The sequence below is a fragment of the Chanodichthys erythropterus genome, chromosome 9 (assembly GCF_024489055.1).
Source record: "Chanodichthys erythropterus isolate Z2021 chromosome 9, ASM2448905v1, whole genome shotgun sequence".
NCBI lineage: Eukaryota > Metazoa > Chordata > Actinopteri > Cypriniformes > Xenocyprididae > Chanodichthys > Chanodichthys erythropterus.
The window spans coordinates 28898421-28920031 of record NC_090229.1 but is presented as its reverse complement, the minus strand read 5'-3'; the positions used below and the strand labels follow the sequence as shown (position 1 = coordinate 28920031).

At 37.3% G+C, this 21611-nt stretch overlaps 1 protein-coding gene across 2 annotated transcripts in view; it reads left to right on the top strand.

Moving 5' to 3' along the window:
- The first annotated feature begins 405 nt into the window (after positions 1 to 405).
- The window catches only part of slc12a5b (solute carrier family 12 member 5b), a 58255-nt gene continuing 37049 nt past the window's right edge, over positions 406 to 21611 (top strand). For both annotated transcript variants that reach the window (XM_067393971.1, XM_067393970.1), the window contains exon 1: positions 406 to 460. In XM_067393971.1, coding sequence (XP_067250072.1) covers positions 406 to 460 — 55 coding nt within the window. The remainder of the gene's footprint in view (positions 461 to 21611) is intronic.

Below are 21611 nucleotides of genomic sequence, written 5' to 3'. Positions count from 1 at the left end.
GTAAGCAAAGGCGAATCCTGATCATTGCATTGTGAATATAATGGTGAGGCACAGGCAGCCTGTGGATACACAGTGGTTAGAGAAGCAGAGAGAGACGACATGCAGTGTGAGTGTTTGAGAGAGAAAAAAAAAGTGCTCTTAAGCATTCCATCATTTACGTCCCTGCAGCCTCTCTGTCCCCCCAACCCCTCCTCCTAGAGAGAGAGAGAGAGTCAATACGCAAGGCAGCAAACGGCAAGAGAGGACTCCAGTCTGCTGAAGCACAGCACTGCTTGCTTTCTTGAGAGGAGAGAGGCAGAGAACCACTAGCCTTCTCCTCCTCCATCCGTGTGTGTGCTTGCGTGAGGCTGGTGGACACAGCAGCAGTGTTAGCATTAGCAGGGGATCTGTGCTCGATCTTCCAAAATGCTCAACAACCTCACTGAATGCGAAGAGGGAGATGGGGGACCCAACAGTCAGGGTGAGTGGTCTGATCCTGCAATTGGGAGTGTGTGTGCGCAGATGATGAGCAAATGTGTCTTTTTACCGGTCACTGGTTATGATACCAGTTCAAGCTGTAGTGTGTGTGTAATAGAGACCAAACATGCACCAATGACTAATAACTGCTTGTGAGTGTGTGTGTGGGGGAGATGAGACGTCAGTATAGGGGTGCAAATAATCTTGTACTATCATAATCAATGATTGTGTGTGTGTATGTGTAGAAAAAGAAAAGAGGAAAGCTTTGAAGGAATGATATGATTGGGAATTCTTGAGTGTGTGTGTTGGTGTGTATGCAGCTTTGGCAAAGGCTCGTGCTGCAAGGTTGCTGTGAGGAGAATGATAATGCTTTCTGTTTCTGTCTGAGGAAGTACAGACAGCAGTGTGTGTGTGTGTGTGGATGGTCCAGTGTTGTCACCTCCTTGCACTCTAAGAAAAGTCTGTAAAGATAGGCCTAATGTACAGTGTTAATATGAAGGAATTTTTTCACAGGTGTTTATTTTGAATGTTGCAGTGCATTTTGTTGTGTTGTAGGGTTAACATTAACAAATGCTCCTGGCTGAAATTTACCAGTACTTTACTTCCATTTTTACTTTTTCTTTTCTTTTTTTTTCTTTTTTTTTGCAATATAGGGGTCGACACAACCTGCCTCAATCAAGCTCTTTTTCTGTCTATCTGTTTGTTGCTTAATCTTATTTTGTTTCCACAGGCAGTGGATTTGGCTCCCTGTGTCTTAGATCCTCGAGAATAATTGGAATAATTGGAGCGTCTTAACAAAAGCAGACCTTCGGTGCATTTCATGTCGTAACCTCTTAAAAAGGGAAAGGGGGTCTCAGATGCAAGATCTCAGTTTCTAATAGAGCTTCGTGCCTACAGGTACAGCTGCAGCCTGTGAGGAGGAATTAAATTAGCTTGTACCTGACCTCCTCTCGCATGCATTCTTATCAACCCCCTGCAGTACAGCAGAACCTGCACTCATTATGAGTGGCGAAACGTTTTTGTGCATGCGTGTGTTTTATGCACTCATATGTTACAAATGGCATCTGTTGAGGCAGTTAAACGAGCAGCTCCCTTATTAATTGCACCGTAGTACAAGTGTCATGATCGGATTGCAGTGGTTCTAGCAGAGACTCTGTCCGTGGTGCTGAAATTGATGCTGATTGAGCTGCTAGTATCAGCGGAGCTCTCCATGGTTCTGAAACAGTCTGTGATTGCATGCATTATGAATGTACACCCATTCTGGGCCCTCTGTCACTCACGGACTGATCTGTTTTGTGTAGACATGAGTGGAGCTGGCTGCAGACTGCTGCATTATAGCTTTTGCTTCTTTTCAAAGGGTTTCTCTCTCTCTCTCTTTCTCTCTCTCTGCCTCGCTTCCTTCAAAGTCCAATGCTGCCCTGAATTTTCTCTCTCTCTTCCTCCCATCAGGGGGTAGGGACAGTACTGCAGTGGTGCTAATGCCTATTTGGACATAAAATTCATGCTTGGTAGCTCACCAGATAAAACTGTCCCAAAACAGTCTTGTTCTGTCATTCTCATTTTCAGAGGAATACAAAGTAGACACAGTTCTCTCTTAAAACTCAAATACATTCAATATTGTTAAATTATTAAATGCATGTAGTTACATTGAAATAACTTTATATAGAATAAATACCAAGTACCACTTCATTGACACCATGGTTGATTGTTTAAAATGGAACTCACTATGTTAACATGGTAAAGTAAGAAAGAAAGAAATAGCAATTATTTCAACCTTTTACAGTCTAAATGTTTTTATTTTAACGTTTTGTTTTATAAGTTTAATAAAACAAAATCACAATATTTCCAATAATATGCAATATTAAATGAAATAGTCTGTATTATACTGTTTACACAGATGCTTTGCATATATTTTTTCGTAATCATGTTACTTATAATTATCTTGTCTAATCCAGATTTATTTTTTATTTTTTTAATATGAGTGGATCATATCTTTAACCCACTTAAAATATTACAGTTTTGCATTCTTTGAAAATCTATGCATCAAAAAGCATAATTTTCTTGCAATCATATTGACATAGAAAACATGGTTGGTTGTAAATAGGGGCTTTCACACTGGAGGAACCTTTTCATAGTTCCTAGAACTATTGTGTAGTTGGGTAGAACTATTGGGCATTGGGTAGAACTATTCTATTGGATACCCAATTGGTCAAACGCATGTCAGACACTGGCACCCGGCATATTTAAAAAGCTGTGTGAACATACTTCACACACGGAAAACAGTGATAACGGCATTTTCCTGTTGTCTGCAGGGTTATGTTCTTTTCTCCGCCTCGATAATATGTAATACTGAAAGTTGTCATATTAGATTTTGTCTCTTAGCCCCACTTTTTGCTCTTTCAGTCGCGTATATTATACATTTACATTCCATCTCCGTTATAACAAAACCCACAACACACAACAAACACAGCTCCGATCACGGCATCTTCCATCCACCGCTTTTTAGCGTTTGTAAATGCTGCTCTTTTTAAAAGACGCCACTGTCGGCTGCTTCACGGTTCCTATTCTAACAGACTACTGTCTTTTATAGCAGGAGCCCTATATGACAGCATTTGAAATCTTACAATTCAAAGATTATCAGCTGTACTTTCAGTGGAGAGAGTATCATTCTTTTGTGTAATGATTTGTCAGTTAACACCCAAGCTGCACTGTGTGAAATGCTGACTTCTCTTATGGATAGCTAGGTTTGATAAACAGAGTGTCATCATGTTGTTACCAGTATCAAACTTCAGCAGTTTTAATGATAATGTTCATTATAATGACAGTCACTATGACAGTGCAGTTACATCACTGTCATAGTGATGTAACACACCGGACCCTAGGCGTTTTCTCTCAGTGGATAATGAGGTTTGGGATTTCTGATTGCATTATGACACTGGTGATCTTTGGCATTTGTTAGCAAGGAAGAAGGCTGGACTAGATTAGTTGAGAAATTGGATTCAAGGCAGAAGAAAATTGATTGTTTATTGACTTTAGAGGTACTACATGAGGAGCCTATCACATCACAGCTCCAAACTATACATGATTATGAAATGTGTCAAAGATATCATTGGTCCAAGAGGTTTTATTATACAAAATATATTAATGTTATTAATAAGAGATGAGTGGATTAATTTTATATACTGCATTTTGTTTACCATGAGAAATGTAAAAAGAAGAGCACAGAAAGATGGGAAAATATATCCTCTGAATATGCAGAAAAGATGAAAGAGTGTACAGTGATGGCTGCTTGTCCTTGTGGTGAAGTCTCAGGTCAAATGAACATCAGGCCAGATGGCATAGACCTGTTTTAACAGCCGCAGACACATGAAGACATTAAAACATAACAGGACCACCCTAAATTAGTAACATCTAGAGCACTAGCTGTCCTCAAAAACCAATCACACACTCTAACAGAACAAGAGAGAACTATTTGTTCTTAAAGAGGACCTATTATGCTTTTTTACATTTTCAAATTTCTTTAGTGTGTAATGTTGCTGTTTGATTCATTAATATCATTAAGCACTGTTTTTCAACTCCCTAAAATGCCTTCATTGTAGTCTTGAGTTTTCCTTTGGGAATGTACACGACACAAAGTCCCCCACTTAAATAATTCCAACCCAAGGCATACGTGAAAAAGGGGCTAAGACTTGGTTGAGTTGCGTTAGTAGTGCGTTGCTCACATTTATGGTAAGGAGCGTGACATTTCCGAAACAATATCAAATTGGTTCAATCTCGATACATTAGTCCAGCTGACCAATCAGAGCACATTGTGCTTTTCAGAAGCAGGGGCTTCATAGAGACAGGAACTAAACACAGCGTTACTGACATATTGGGAAGAGAGGTGCAACAATGTAAAATAATGTTTTTTTAATAATATTCAATCATGAAAACCTATTCTAGTATACCCCAAAAACAATGTCAAGATTTTGTAAAAGGGCATAAGATGGCTTCTTTAAGCAAGCTTAATTGCTCAGGCTTTGCTATAAGCATTGTTCTATCGTGTGTTCATATTTATGTCACAAACCAACTATTTTTTAGCTGACATGACCCTTAAAAATTATGTTCTTTGGTGTAACCTACAGTAATACATTCAAGTTAATTCAGTCAAGTAGAAAATATTTTGTCTTTTTAGGTTACCTTACAAAACATTTCTATGAAGGCAGACAGAGCCATCAACATAATACCATGACAAACTCGCTCTTTGAAAAAAAAGGAGCTGCCAGAAGCTGTAAGTTATGTCAAAACATAGAGAGTATTCATAAGGTCATAATACTAATACTAATACTAATAAGCCAAGACTGTAAATTTAGTCATACATTCTGCTGTTTAAGTGCACCATTCAGTGTTACCTCAAAGTATATTCAGGATTGTCAATAGGCATGTAAAATCTCAGATATATTTATAACACTCCTTCATAAGACACAGAGGCTAATAAATACTATTACACTTTACTGCTGATTAATTATAACTGCAGCATTTCCTGGATAACGATATAGTACGGTTAGTGGATCTGCTTGATGTATTGCTTTAAACAACATGTTGTGTCAACTACAGCTACACCTCTCAGCCAATCAAATCACAGCGTCTAAAGCTTGTAGTGTGAGTGTGCCTGATTCACAAGCTGCCACAATCATGACAAGAAACAAAAAGACAAGCAACAAAAATGCATTTCTTGTCAGCTCATTGTTTAGACAGGATCCATGCAGAGACTGTGTCGAATGTTTATTAACAAAAATATCTGGCTTAGCTCTGAGCTGTTGCGCACATCGACAAGTAGACTATTGTGACAATTGGTTGTAGATTATCTTTTAAGAACATTAGGTTATGAATGTGTCATTTGAAAATTTCAGTTGTTTTTATAGTGACTACTGTCATTTATAGCAGCTTATTGTAATGCATTTGTGGTTTGTAGGCTTATGTACCATTCAGAAATGTGTGAGGATTAATGTTGTGTGAGTAATTTCCTTTTCCTGTCATTCCATTTAAAATTCAAAAGTATTGATTGGACTGTCAAAGGTTGAGACACATTATTAGACAAAACAAAATAAATGCAACCTAACTATTCCATAAGATGATACCATTCACAACATTCACATGTGACATAGTGAGTTCATATATAATTTGTGGAATAAACTTCACATTTCATTTTTAAATAGTAGGCAGCGTAGGTAGTCAGCTAGTATTCTGTTGCAAATTTAGTTTCTGGGGTAGGTGTGTTTCATGTATTTTAGGGTCAGGGGGATGTAGTTCTTATGTAATTGTTGCAGTGTAGTGAGTATTATGTCACTGCAAAAGACCATGCATTATATAAGAATATTTCCCTAATGCCACATAAAGGATTTTATATGCCCTCCTGTAATCCTGCTGATGTATTTGCCCTTGATGGATGGTTTTGTTAAGTTGTCGTGGCCAGCTGTCTCTGGCAGGTGCCTGGGAAGCCATTTCAGGGTGAGAACAGAGGGGAGGGCAGAGGCTGTTAGTGTTAGGTGAGACATAAGAAAAGAACAGGAACAACCATCTGAAGAGAAAAGAGGATGAGAGACCAATGACTTCATCCAATATAAGTTGTCAGAAGGTTAATCACATGTTGGTTAAACAGTGTTCACACAGTTTGGTTATAAAGAGTGGCATCAGTGATAGTCCTGGGTCTTCTTCCAGTGACTACGAGAAATTATAGTTCAGTGTTGTTCAACTTTCATTTAGTTGAAAGGGATCTATGCTTAAATTATGATTTTTAATATACTATATACAAAAGTCACATAATTTCCTACATGACATGCATTGATTGGCCTCTGCTGATTGTGCATCCAATGAGATTGCTTGCTCAACGTTTAAATAGTCTGGTACAGTTTGGGGTGGGCGATATTTGTCAACTGGTAGATTTAGGATTATCGACTCTATCACGGTTATGGTCATGCGACATTGCCATGCTGTGCCGTCACAAAAGCTTATCATTTGATTGCGTTTTTAAGCCTTGCGGTTTAAAAACAAGTGATTTTAAACTGTTAGTGCAATAAGTAGCGAAAGAGAACTCATTTTAGTACTAGTCTTAGAGACTATTTTTTTAGTGCACACACATAAAGCCACTCCTCATACAGTGCAAAACAGTTATTTTTGGCGTCTCATTGTGTGTGAACAGTAGGGATGGGTACCGAAACCCGGTATCAAATTGGCCCCGGGGATAAATTTTTGGCACAACCGGTGATTGTTGTAAAATGCTGTCTTTACTGTTGCTGAATTGCATTAAATGTTTGATAATTATTATCAATGTTTTGAAACATTGAAAGCACAATAATACGCGTAAGAGACGCTTTTCCTCAGGCTGAATTTTGTGTGTGTGTGTGTGTGCGCGCGCTCTCCAAAACGGATCGCAAATAGACAAACAAATTACACTTTGGGCTTCAGGTGCACGTCCAAATGATAAAATACACACTAAAATATGTTAAAAATGACCGGATTGGAGCGTGTTTAGCTACTTAAACGTAGTTTATATCGTAAGTGTACATGAACAGCTGGGAGAAAATCCGATGTGTGTTAATATCTATTGTTTTAAAGTGACAGCAGTCACCTTCTGACAATTATACCATCAAACAACAAAATGCAAAGAGAAAATCACTCAGCTCCTCTTCTGAATATAGTTAGCTTTAATAAGCATTAATCTATTCATTTATACTGTGAAAACCATGGTGTTTTTTTACATTTGGTTACTTTACTTATATTTCTTTTATAGGCTAGGCTTATATTACTTAGCTTAACACATAAACAAATGAAAGCACTTTATTTCATTTGTATCTTTGTTTTATTGTATTTGTTTGGTTTGTTTTACTTTGTTTCTTTGTTCATGTTCTTTCTGTGTCTTATATAAAACACAAAAAAATGCCGGACACTATATAATATAAAGCTGTTCATGTTAATTCAGCTTTTACACAGTGAAGACTATGCATTGTTTTTGGTGCGTTTGAATACTTGATACAATTTATGTAGTATTTCTTATTTCCAGTGCTTGAATTTTTACAGGGAGGTCAATTTAATTTGTCATTGGTCTATTGTAGTTTTTTGTCCAATTACTTATAAATATTTTATCACTGACTGCTAACTTTTCTTCAGTAAGCTTGAGATTTTTTTGTACTAACTTGTTGTTAGTTAGGCTAGTATTATTTTTTTGTGATAATGAAATTGGTATTAACTTATTTAAAGCAAAAAATAACTATATTGTGATTACTGTATATATCGTTATCGTGAAATACATTTACTCATATAATGATATAGGATTTTGATCATCTCGCCCCGCACCGCTAGGATCAGTGTTTGCTGTAAGCTGCTCCTGTAGTTCCTCAGAAACCCTCCACCTCCACCAGCTCCACACTTCTAGATCTGCTGCAGGATTTTTGTATGCCAATTCATGCAGCAGCAGCAGCATACTTTGCATCCTGAAGAGTCACACCTATTTCTAAATATGTTTGTCATTCCCAAACACTGACTGTGTGAAGTTGTGAACATAGCATAGAGAGTTGGCAGCACATACTCTCTGTATTTGACTTGCTGGTTATGCATGAACACTCACAGTGATGTCCACAGAAGAGTGAGTGTGATACTTGCATGCAAATCTCTTCCTTGTATGACTGCAAATTACGGAATGTAGTGCTGCTAATCTGCACCATTTTAAACAAGCAACGCACACAAGTATACCCTCAGTGTCTCTTTATTTGTGTCCACTGAATTGAGAAGAATGAAGTCTGTCTGGGAATGTTGATGGTTGGAGGAAATGTCTCGGCTCCAGTGAGGTCTATGTGTTTGCTCTGTTTATTGTCACCTTCCTGCTGTGAGTTAAGAATTGATTAAGTTTCAGTCTGAAGTGCCAAATCATAGAACGCAGTGGTGTTGAAAAAATAATGAAATTAGTCTTGCATAACCGCAGTGAATATTAAAGAGAGAGAGAGAGGTGTACAACATTGTGGTACACATTGTCTTGCTCAAGCAGATGATGCCAGTTCAAATTCTTAGTTCTGTTCCCCCGTGTTTTCTGTTTTCTGGTTAGATAGATAGGTCTGCAGTTCTGGTCCTTGAATCTGATTGAGCAGTGTTCCAAGAGTGCTGATGTAACAGCCCAATAGCACTGGGACTTTCTCTGTTTGTATCATCTGTTTGTCTGTTTTCGCTCATTCCAGACAGACTTTCAGTTTGTGCATTAGTGATGCAGATTTTTCTGTGACCCCTGTGATGGACTGGCCATTCATCCAGTGTGTTTCCCTGCCTGAGACACTGGGATAGTGGGAAAATGCATGGATAGATATTTCAGTGACACTTTCTGCAGGTCACATTGTTACGTCAGTAGGTGACAAGTGATTGCCTTTATAAGTGAGTCATTATTTCAGCTAATTCACTCAACTGATTTGTTCAAAAATGCTTATGCGTTCATGAATGAAATGAGTTAATCAGTGATTCTTTAAAATTGCTGGTTCATTCAGGAATTAAACAAGTCTTAATGACTGAGTCATTGAATCATTAATTAAACTGAAGGTTCAGCCAAACTGAAGGTTCAACAGTAGCTTTGTTTGGAGCTATATGGGTTTGCGGAGCATCAGCACAAAGTAACTAGCAAAATTTTGTCTAAAGTGTATGTCACTCAATATTAACTTCTTGCATATTGAACTTTTGTATAAATTGTAAACTGTTTTTACATATTTTACATATTTAACAATCGACTGCCACGCAAACCTTTAGTGTACATTTATGCATTTTGCAAATACTGTTATCCAAAGTGACTTAATATTGCATTTAGGGTCTACATTTTATCATTAATTCCCTGGGAATCATAAGCCATACTCAACTGTTTGAACTACAGGAATGCTTAGCCTTTGTTTAGGGGTGCTCCAATCAGGATTTTTGCAGCTGACTACTGATTGTCATCCTATGACTGGGGGCCCCTAGAATCATAGAATCGTCACCACCTTTCACCCTGCTAGCGACGGCCTTGTTATAAGATCCTGGTTGATGAGTGATGATCTTCCAGCGGCGTTTCAGCTGTGTGCTCCTATTCTATGGCACAGGGTAAATCAAGACCTGTCAATCTGAGCGACCAATCCAATCCAAGCGTGCTCCAGCTGTAAAGCAGTGTCTGGTTGTTCTCTACACAAAGTTCCTACCCACCATACCCGAGATCCAAGCTGTGTTCGAAATCGTCCCATATGCCTTCAGTCTCTATTCCCTACATTACTAATATAGTCCACTTGAAGGAGTGAATGAAAACAAGTGAGCAAATTCAGACACTGAGTGCTGACACGGCTGCCGGTGCTATCTTCTGGTGAGATGCAGGAATTCATTCGCCACAACCCTCATGGTGCATTTATGGGTATTCTCGAGGCGTTGAGTGTACAGTACGTCACTTGTACACTCGTTATTGTGGTGCATTTTGGATTGAATGATTGCACTCGATAACATTCACTGTGGTTTTGAATACCACTACAAATGGCTATCCCTTCAAGTAGTGCCCTATTTAAGGGTATAGAGGGTAATTTTGGGCACAGCACCAGTTTCCATTGGTTGAACTTTACAAATGATGTTGGAAATCATGATAACGACACGATTAAATCCCGGAAGTCGTATAGCTTTAGGCAAGCAGCATGTCGTGTCACTCTGTGAGGATTTTCTCAAGATCTACATATCTTATGTTGTGTATGGGCTCATTTGAATCGAGACAGCCTACTCTAAACAAAGATGTGCGATTTGGTTTACTAATGTTTCGCGAAATTACAAAGCAGAATGTGGTGCAAAAGCCTCATCTGTCTACTGTTAACAATGTTATGGCTGTCTCGGTTTGTGAGATCGGCCAAATTAAGTGACTACCGATCAAGTCATAGAATGTGATTATCGATCAGAGCATTCCTAATTAGCCACCTAAAGGTGTGGTCATATTTACCGTTCTTCGGTTAATTGTTGCAGGTAAAATCCAGTCATTTCAATAGGAATATCTGTGAATGTGAAAGACGTGTAAGTGTGAATGAATCGCACTAGGTTCAAGTTGGTCAGATGAATTCACTGCACTGAACAACAGAAAGCTGCTAGGTTTGAAAGTGATTTTTGTGTGCATTGATTCATAAATCACTACACTATTGTGACCGCACCTTAAGTTAGGATTATACAGCAATGGAAGCAACACATTTGTCCATGCACTGGTGAGAACAAGAGATCACCTTCAGAGTAGACATGGAAGTGAAGAAATGGTACATGCTGTCCCTGTGAGTGCTGGATGAGTCAGTTTCACCCCGAGCGCACTGTGTGCTTTCTCAATTTCTCTCTCTTAATCGCCTATTCTTTTCCTCCCTCTCTCTCTCCTTTCTGAGTAGGGTGAGGATCCCCGTTTCTCATCTGGAACTGTACTAAATCCCTCATCCGGTTTTCATGGATGTCTCTCTCAGTTCTGTTCTCCATTTGCATTGGTCCACAATCCCCTGTACTCTCATATCCTCTTTAAATATAGCTAAGCAGGTCTCTTGTTGCTGTAGAATTGATGGATTTCCACATTTCATTTCTCTTTCAAACAATGCCAAGAATTCCATATATTTTATTTATGAGAAAATGATGGTCTGTCAACTTACACACATCAGTCATTTTTTGCTCTTGGCTTATCCATGCAATGCAAAGCAACAGCAGTATTCCACATTTTTGCCAATTATTTCTCAATATTGTCTCATATGGGTGTTTGTATATGGACATGCTTCGGGATTGATTTTTATTAAAACATTCAGTTTTTTCTCTCATTTAACTAACAGTAAAATCATTGTACTGTCTTTGCATTTTTTGACCTTGACATTCATATTGCTCTAATCAGCATAAATCATGCTAGATTTCACACAATAATAATGTAATTAATAATTTATTTTTGCAGTCAGCATTAACATTGTATGAAAGTTTGATCTTCAGTCATCTTAATTGACCTTTTCCACAGCTTTGTGTGTGGCATACACATGACTGTATTGATAAAGACACCATGATCTCCAAGGGCAAGATGATTTATGACATGGCACGTGTTCACAGACACAACAGATTTCTACACTTTAATGTCAGTACAACCTGGTGCTCTAAAAAAGGTCATTTGTGCAGTATTCAGGGATGAACTGACCACTGGGGAACACAGGGACTTTTCCTAGCGGGCCTCTTGTTGAAAAAAAAAATCATATTTCATACACCAAGTAATTATACAAAGATTTAAAGTGAAAAAGTTCAGAGATCCTTAGGCCAGGCCATTTATAGGCCTGTTTGTCGGTAAGATCTTTATGCAAATCTTTAATGCTCACCAAGGCTGCATTTATTTGATAAAAAAATGACTGTAATATTGTGAAATATTATTCCTGTTGTAATATATTTTAAAATTCAATTTATTCCTGTGATGGCAAATCTGAATTTTCAGCAGCAATTACTCCAGTCTTCAGTGTCACATGATCCTTAAGAAATCATTCAGATATGCTGATTTATTGCTCAAGAAACAATTATTATTATTTATTATTATCAAAGTTGAAAACATTTGTGCTGCTTACTTTTTTAGTGTGTAAATGTGATGCATATATATATGCATATATATAATATATATATATATATATATATTATACTGTATATAGGTGACAGAATGTTTTATGTTTGAAGGAATCACAACAGTGATGAAAAAGTTGAATGAATCATGTGGATTTTAAGCATGAATACACGTCTGGTGCATTGCATGCATATCTGATTTTGTGTGTGTGTGTGTGTGTGGATTCTTGTGGCAGCTGCATGCACCATCAGGCAGTAGTTCTCCACTATGTAGGTCAGACTGCATGTAGAGAGAAAGATAGAGATCTGTTTTTGCAGAGCTGAATGGCATCAACACTGACTCTGTTTGCTTATTTATTGAATTGGAACCAAAAGTTAATTTCTTTCCAGCATTTTCATACATTCATGTGTCCAATTTAACAACAACAACAACAAAAAGCAAGTTTTGAGTGTGTACATATGTGTATGTAGTTTGCTTGTATGCGCAATTAAGGATCTTGTCATAAAAACTGTCCTACAGTAAGAGCGACTCTCCTGGGGGTTTATACAGGGAGCCTAAACTTTAGGGAACTCTCTAGAGAGATAGGTGTGTGTGTGTGTGTGTGTGTGTGTGTGTGTGTGTGTGTGTGTGTGTGTGTGTGTGTGTGTGTGTGTGTGTGTGTGTGCGTGTGCGTGCTGGTGTATGGATTGTGTGGGTCAGCGATGCCTTCCTGAAAGAACCCTTCAACAATATGACTATAGGGATAGGTACTCTATCTCTCTGTTGGACTTGGACTTGCTGCATATCAGTTAATCATCAAAAACATCACAGTTTTACCTAAGGCATGATATTACAGATGCATTTTGCATTTTAATTTTAACATAATGCAGAATAAATCTGCAATTTTAATAAAAGAGTAACTTGTAAGCGTATATAAAGGGATAGTTCAACATGGACACAAAAACAGCATAATGTATCATAAAAATATCATAAGCTGTGCATGTGAATTTTGCACACTTGCATTGCAAATTTTTTTAATTTGCGGAATAATGGAAGTAGTGTCAGATCCTTTCTTTCATATTTTGACATACATCCAAGAGATTAGCGGATTAGCGAAAAGAAGGATGGGGACTTGGTTCATTTCAACAGTTGTTGACTGGATGGAGACAGATTTGAATGCAAGCTTGTCGATTATAAGAATGGGGTAGGGTTTATGCAATCAAAATAATTGGAGAATTCCAGCATGCATCACTAGAGAGAAAATGATAAAGATGCTGTTAGATGCTAAATTTTAAATATATGCTTGCAAAATTTGAGTTTTATATGTACTACCCGGGGACAAGGACTAAAAGACCCAGAATCAGGAGAAATGTCTAAATCAAGACAAGGTGAAGGTCATATATCTTGCATTCATACATGTATCTACATGCATGCTATTATTAGGTCCTCAGGAGTCCTCTACATCTGGATTACCCATGTGGAAACAAAACCTGGGATTGGAGATAGATAAGAAAATATGGGAGCAAGTATGTGCAAAGGCCCAAAAAATTTACAACAGATGAATTTCTTTTGATGTTAAGTTACTGCTAATGTTCTCCTCCGCTGGGCTGCTAACCATTGTGACTGGATCATTGAGTCAATGAGCTGAACCCAACTCAGAATCAGTTAGATTCATCAATAAATCAATCAGATCGGTTTTACGAACTGGACCAAATCATTAATTGAAAAGATCTGACTCAAAAGAATGTTTTGAGTCAGATCATTGAATCAATGAGCTGAACCTATCTCATAATCAGTTTGATTAATCAATGAATCATTCAGCTCGGTTTTATGAACTGGATCAAATGATTAATTGAAAAGGTCTGATTCAAAAGAATGTTTTGAGATCATTGAGTCAATGAGCTGAACCCAAGTTCGAATCAATTCGATTAATCAATTAATCATTCTGCTCGGTTTTACGAACTGGATCAAATGATTAATTGAAAAGATATGACTCAAAAGAACATTTTCAATCAGATCATTTAGACAATGAGATGAACTCAACACAGAAACAATTAAATTCTTAAATGAATCAATCAGCTCGGTTTTATGAACTGGATCAAATGATTAATTGAAAAGATATGACGTTTTCAGTCAGATCATTGAGTCAGTGATTCAGTTTGATTCATCAATGAATCATTCAGCTTGGTTTTACAAACTGGATCAAATGATTAATTGAAAATATATGACTCAAAAGAACGCTTTCAGTCAGATCATTGAGTCAGTGATTCAGTTTGATTCATCAATGAATCATTCAGTTTGGTTCAAATCATTCAAATGGATCAAATCATTAATTAAAAAGATCGGACTCAAAAGATTTTTTTTTGTTCACAAATTGGACATTGCTGCTTCAATGAACCATAGACCTTATGCTGCCTCATGAACTATAGATCTTAAAATTTGAATTTCAGTCTGTTCATCACAAAGCTATTGAGTAAATGATGACAATTTATAGCATTTATGTTGTAAGAACTATCTTTTATGCTATTTCTGTGGTGTTATTTGTCATTTAATAGAATAGAATAGAATAGAATAGAATAGAATAGAATAGAATAGAATAGAATAGTGTATAGGAGATGAGAGGTAGTGGAATGGACTGTAAGAGAATGAGAAGTCAGTGCCAGACGAGCCATTATGGGAGATTAAATCTGATCCACACTAAGAGTGACCCTGTGGGAGAGAGAGGGAGAGAGAGATTCTCAGCCTGGCTTATTGTATTAATAGCTGTCCGTGGGTGTCAATAGCTGTATATCAGATCTGGAGAGACTTTGATTTGATTTAAAGTTTGCCTGTACAGTATCAGTCCCTGCCCTTGAGTTACAGCACTAGGACGGCTTTTCTTAAGTATATCCAAATGCACAATCATATAGCATTTTAAATATAGTTTAAATGGAGCTGTGGAGCACAGGGTTTTTCTTTAACATTTGACTGCCCACATCTGCATATCAATTCCATTCAGTATTCAGCTACTTGGCCCATCCAGTCACGATGAAGTAAAAAGATGTAGGGTAGATTATTCAGAGACACCAGAAGAATAAACTACCAGTTAATTTTTAGATATATATGGGAGGTTCGGCCATTGCAGTGGGGGAGGATCAATGAAAGAGATTTACCCTGAAGAAATGTATCACGGTTTCCAAAAAATTATTAAGCCACATAACTGTTTTCAACATTAACAATAATAAGAAATGTTTCCTGAGCAGTATCATCTTTATTCTGATCAGCATATTAGCATGATTTCTGAAGGATAATTTGTCACTGAAGATTGGAGGAAAGTCTGCTGAAAAATCAGCTTTTCCATGACAAACATAAAATGCATTTTAAAATATATTAAAATAGGAAAATTATATGTTAAATTGATATAATATTTCACAATAATACTGTTTTTACTGTATTTTAGATCAAATAAATGCAGCCTTGGTGAGCAAAAAATCTTGCCTTCCAGAAATGTTTGAAAAGTAGTGTACATATAGAAGTCTCTAAATGCTGGGTTAAAAACAACCAATGGGCTGTTTTGACCCAGCAATTGAATTGTTTTAACTCAGCGGTTGGGTTAAATGTTTGCCCAACTTGCTTAATAGTTTGTATTGCTTGCTTAAAATAAACCCAAAGTATGACGGAGATTAACAATTATTAATATGTTTAATAAATTAACATTTATTCATACGTTTAATAAATAATAATTAAATAATAAACATTTATTAAATTGCTTATTAATAAATGTTCACCTTCTGATCATTATTGTTGCCTCTAGTAATTATTTGTGTGATTTTTTTCATTTTAAAAAAGCTAAAAGCCAGCTAAAAAAGTAATTTTTAAACAATAGTTGGGTTAAATAAAACTTCCCAGCACGTTGGACAAACATTTAATCCAACCGCTGGGTTTGTTCGTTTTCAACCCAATTTGGGTTGTTCTTAACCCAGCATTTTTAGTGTAGAGTGTAAGCTCTCTTTCTAATTTCTTCAACCATGCCAATAAAATGCTATGCAAAATCAAATGAGAAAAAGTGTACCATATGGCCCCTTTAAGCTGTAATTTATTGCACATAAATGTTCTCAGGGTGAATGTTTAACCTTCCTGTGAAGGACGCGGTTTGACATAGTGAAGGTATGTTGTGATTAAGCCGTTGAATACCAGTCAACTCTTTTTTGTTACTAAGCAACCTGTTCCCTGGCAACGCTTTACTTGTCCTTTGGCAACCATTGATTTAATTCAGAATGACTGTTCCCCCTTTCCTCCCATGCTGTGTCATCTCTAAGTCCATGCAAGTCTTGGGACAGATGAACCTAGACATTAAAAAATGTTCAGCATCCAGATTTGACACTGAACCGTTCTCTGCTGTAAGTGTTAAAAAATTGCTGCGTCAGAGCACCAATGTCTTACAGTATTCACATCACTTCAGGACAGCAGGGACTTTTTATATGGCTATGAATCTGTTCAGATAAGGAGTGTCTATGAAAGGTGCATTTCGACTGTTGAAGAGGATACGTGGCTGGCAGACTGCAGTGTGAGGAGAGTGAGACAGCTGGGGGATTTCATCAAAGAGCATGCGACAGGGAGCAAGAGTGGGAGGAAGATGAAGACAGAGAAAAGGAGGGAGGGAGATGTTGCTCAGGCCAACAGCAGCACCTTTGCAGCTATGCGCCACTTCATGTGTTAGTATCCTGGGTGGAAAATATCTGCAGAAATTAATCTGACAGCTGTGGCTGTGTCTGAGTGTGCCTTTGTGGATGTGTGCTTACGTTCAGGTGGCCTATTTCCTGAAATTAATGCAATATCTGGCATGCCACAGTCACCCACTCTGTATGTGGCTGCATGTGGGATAATCCTAGTGAGCCACACTTCTAGTAAAGCCTTTGAACGCTAGTGTAAACTGCCCATTTTGTGATAAATCTACCACGTGAGAGACACAACCTGTGCTTATCTATCCCTGGTGTTTTAAACAATCTGCTACTTATTTAATGTCATTTAATTAGAACATTGAATTGTGCTATTACTGTACCCTATCTGAAGCTCTGTTTGATTAGTAGTGATCCTAATAGAACTGTACTTGTATGGGTCTGTGCTAAATATTATACTGTAGATCTGCAGTAAGCCATACCCTTGTGAAAAAGAAGTGCACTTTTTTATATAGCACTTTGTACAATACAGATTGTTTCCAAGCAGCTTAACAGTGATCAACAGGAAAATGATTCAATGATGCAAACAGAGTTCAAAGAAAAAAAGTGTAGTTTGTTCAAAGAAAAAAAGCCATACCCTTGTGAAAAAGAAGTGCACTTTTTTATATAGCACTTTGTACAGTACAGATTGTTTCCAAGCACTTAACAGTGATCAACAGGAAAATGATTCAATGATGCAAACAGAGTTCAAAGAAAAAAAGTATCATTGTTCAGCAGAAGTTAGTTCAGTGTTAATTCAGTTCTGTTATAAAGATTTTATCATCCAGCTCAGTTCAGTTTTTATCCTATATTGTCCAGTCAGATCAATAATATTATTAAATATTAAGTTTCCCCAGTGGCAAGGAACCAAACTCCATCAAGTGTCAAAATGGAGAAAAAGAAAGAAAGAAAAAAAAAAAAACCTTGTGAGAAACCAGACTCAGTCGCAGGGCCAGTTCTCCTTTGGCCAATGAAATTAACATGGTGTAATTCAAGGCTGCATCACAAGTCACAAAACCTTTTTAGATTTACTTTTGGCTATTTTTGCCTTTATTGTGAAAGGATAGCATAGAGCAGACAGGAAGCGAGAGAGGGGGACGGGATCGGGAAAGGTCCACGAGCCGGGACTCAAACTCGGTCGCCCAAAGCACAACGGTGCTATATGTCGGCGTGCTGCCCACAAGGCTATCGGCGCTGACTCAATCAGTTCCTTTTGCTTGAAAATTATTTTATGCCTGTATGGAGACAAAGCTGCCTATCAGGGCCTGTGCAGGGGACTAGTCTGGTTCTTGAGGATCTGTGCCAATGGCTGTCGTGTTGACAAGGTCTTCACAAGTGATTGTCTAATTGACATGGTCTCTGCTGACATTCAGGGCTGTTTTGTGGTCGTGTCTAGGTGTAGGTCCACCATCTGATCTGGATATGGCCCAGATCCGGCTGACTACGGTAACCTCAGGATAAGGATGAGACAGACAGACGATTTGAACCATTCTTACGATGTAACAAGTACATCAGATGTTGTGGGAAGTGTTCTCACTTCTGGTTGACCTACTTTATGCAGCCTAACATTCCTTTAACGGATTTGAATTTAAAGAAGTGTGTTATGTGTATGCTAGGTTAAAGATGTTTTTAATCTAGATTTAAACTGACATAGTGTGTCTGCTTCCTGAACAATGCAAGGAAGACTGTTTCAGATTTTGGGTGCTAAATAGGAAAAGGAAAAGAGCTTGTACTGATGAGCTAAACCATTCAGGTCTTTATTAGTTATCAGCAAGATTTTAAAATGTATGCAATGTTTAATAGGGAGGCAATGCAGTGTTGGCAGAACCAAGCTAATATGGTCATACTTCCTGGTTCTAGTAACTCTAGCTGCTGCAATTTGGACCAGCTGGAGTTTGTTTATTAAGCTTACAGGGCAACTACCCAGTGAAGCATTACAATAATCTAGCCTTGAGGTCATGGATGCATGAATGCAATTTTTCTGCAGTTGTCACTGAAAGCATATGTATAATATGTTAGATATATTAAGATGGAAAAATGTGATTTTACAAATGCTTAGAAATGTGGCTTTCAAATGAAAGACTTCTATCAAATAACACACCCAAAGTATATTTACTTTTCAAAGTAAATATATTTAAAAAGTACTAAATTGCAACTTCATCATTATAAATGTGTAATTACAAATTTATTTAAATACATGACATAAAAGTTTCAAAATAAATTGTTTTAGTTACCATACATGCTTGTCAGTACATTCTGCTGTACCTTTTAACCATATTTCAAATACAGTAGAAGTAATTATGAAATTACATTTAAAAATGTACTTGCGTCCTACTTGGGTCAAGTAGGTCAAAAAAGCAATATAAAATTCAGCTAATTGCAGTTCTTATTAATTTAAACTATAATACATTTAATTTATTTGCAATTAACATGTAATTGTCCAAAAATATTAAATTCAGTCCGCACTTAAGTTTATTATTTTATTTTAAACATTATTTACATAAGTACTCTTTTTTTTTTTTTTAAGTATGCTAAAGTGTACTTCTTTTTCACAAGTGTACAGTTCAGTAGAGAACCGTATATACCTGTAGAGAACCATATAGATTTTTAGTGAGTCTTATAGGCCTCTAATAAGTCACTCAGGTAAGTAGACAAATTTATTGATCTGTATTGAGCATTATAGACCTGTAGTGAGTCTGTAGGTCAGTAGTAGTTGAGTAAGCAATATCAACCATGTCCTCCAATGAACTTCAAAATAATTGTTTCAGTCTTTCTGAACTGCATAATAGAAAGCATTTTTAGACATAGTAAGCATATCCCCAGCTTAAATACAGTCGTACTATACTGCACTATATTTAAGCATCATAATTTAATGCTTTAAAAATTGCAAAACATTTTCTTCCATATAGTGTATATATGTACATACTACATTTGCACTCACTTTTAGCCACCACAACAACTTTTAAAGGAACACTCCACTTTTTTTGAAAATAGGCTCATTTTCCAACTCCCCTAGAGTTTAACAGTTGAGTTTGACCCTTTTCGAATCCATTCAGCCGATCTCCGGTTCTGGCGGTACCACTTTTAGCATAGCTTAGCATAGTTCATTGAATCTGATTAGACCGTTAGCATCGCGCTTAAAAATGGCCAAAGAGTTTTGATATTTTTCCTATTTAAAACTTGTCTCTTCTGTAGTTAAATCGTGTACGAAGACCGACAGAAAATGAAAAGTTGCGATTTTCTAGGCTGATATGCCTAGGAACTATACTCTATACTCTAGCCTATTTTCAAAAAAAGTGGAGTGTTCCTTTAATGTTTTAAAGATATACATTTTTCCCCATGAGTCAAATTACTATTTCCATGCTCTAACAGTAGTCACTGAATATACAAATAAATATACACACATATGCATATTCTATATTGTCTGTTTTGCTATGTGAACACACAAAAGACAAAAACTGATCCACAATCACATTCATTGTGATGGCACTGCTGAAGGATCTCTGCAGAACGTCACATGTGCCGCAGCTGCAGCACTGCCTTTGGCTGTGGTCTGCAGACACACAGCTGTGGTCCTCTCTGCGCTTCTGACTTGTGGTCTGGACAGTCATTATGTCAGCCCTGAGTCACTGAATTGGTGGTGTGCTCTCCAGGGGAACATGAAGGTTTATGTCAATAATGTTCACACTCACCACACAAAGGATTTGAGGTCAAAGATTGTGAATGACTAGAGATTTTGACAAAGAACAATGCTTGCCTTTGTTGCACAGAACCCTTTGACCATGAGTTTAATAGCACACTGCAAACAGACAATTATTATGAAAGAACATATATTTTTTGTATGTGAAATTAGGGGCCAAGCACCGAAGGTGCTGAGGCACCTATTGTATCTGTTGGTGTTCTTTTAATTTTTATTTTCGATTCTTCTTCTTCTTCTTCCGCTATTGAAGTCTATGACAGCCCATAGAACCACTTGCGGGAAAGTTGTGAAATTTGGCACACAGTTAGAGGACAGTCTGACATTTGTCCATAGCAAATTTGGAGTCTCTAACTCAATCACTCTAGTGTCACCAGCTGTCCAAAGTTGCACTTATGTTTATGCTAATAACTTTTGAACCGTAAGGGCTAGAAACAAAATTCGAAAAAAGATTCGAATGCACCCTATGACGTCATTTTCCGTCAAGAAAATTTTTCCACCATTTTGAATTTTCTGAAAAACATACTTTTTCGAACTCCTCCTAGGCAATTACTCAGATTTTCATGAAAATGGAACCAGATCATCTTCAGACCATGCCAAAAGTTATGGAATTAAAATGGATTCCTCAAACCGTATTCGAAAAACACACGAACAAATTGAATGTTGTGCTTGCGAAAATTGACGTAAGGTTGTATCTCCGTAACGCTTTATCGTATTCAGACCAAACTTGGTATATGTAATCACAAGCATGACCTGAGGCATCATGCAGTGTTTCGGCACAGCGCCACCAACTGGTGCGGAGATATGAAAAATGGCTATTTTTGCTTATAACTTCTGATGGCTTTGTCCAAAAATCATAAATTTGGTCTCGTTAGATTCAGGGCATCATGTCGAGTCAAATGATATCAAATTTTTACATATCAGCCATTTTGGCGTTCGGCCATTTTGAATTTTGTGCTAAAATGCTGTAATTTAGGAACGCATTAGCGTATCATTACGAAACTCGGTATGTGTCTTTGGCACCATGTCCTTACAATACTCAAAAAGCTTTGGTGCAGCGGTCAAAAGTTATAACAAATTTTACAAAAATGCTAATAACTTTTGACTATATTAACCGATTGTAATGAAACTGGTCTCAGTAGATTCCTTGGGTCATGCTGAGAACATATATATCAAATTTGACATAGTCGGCTGAACTTCCTGTCCGCCA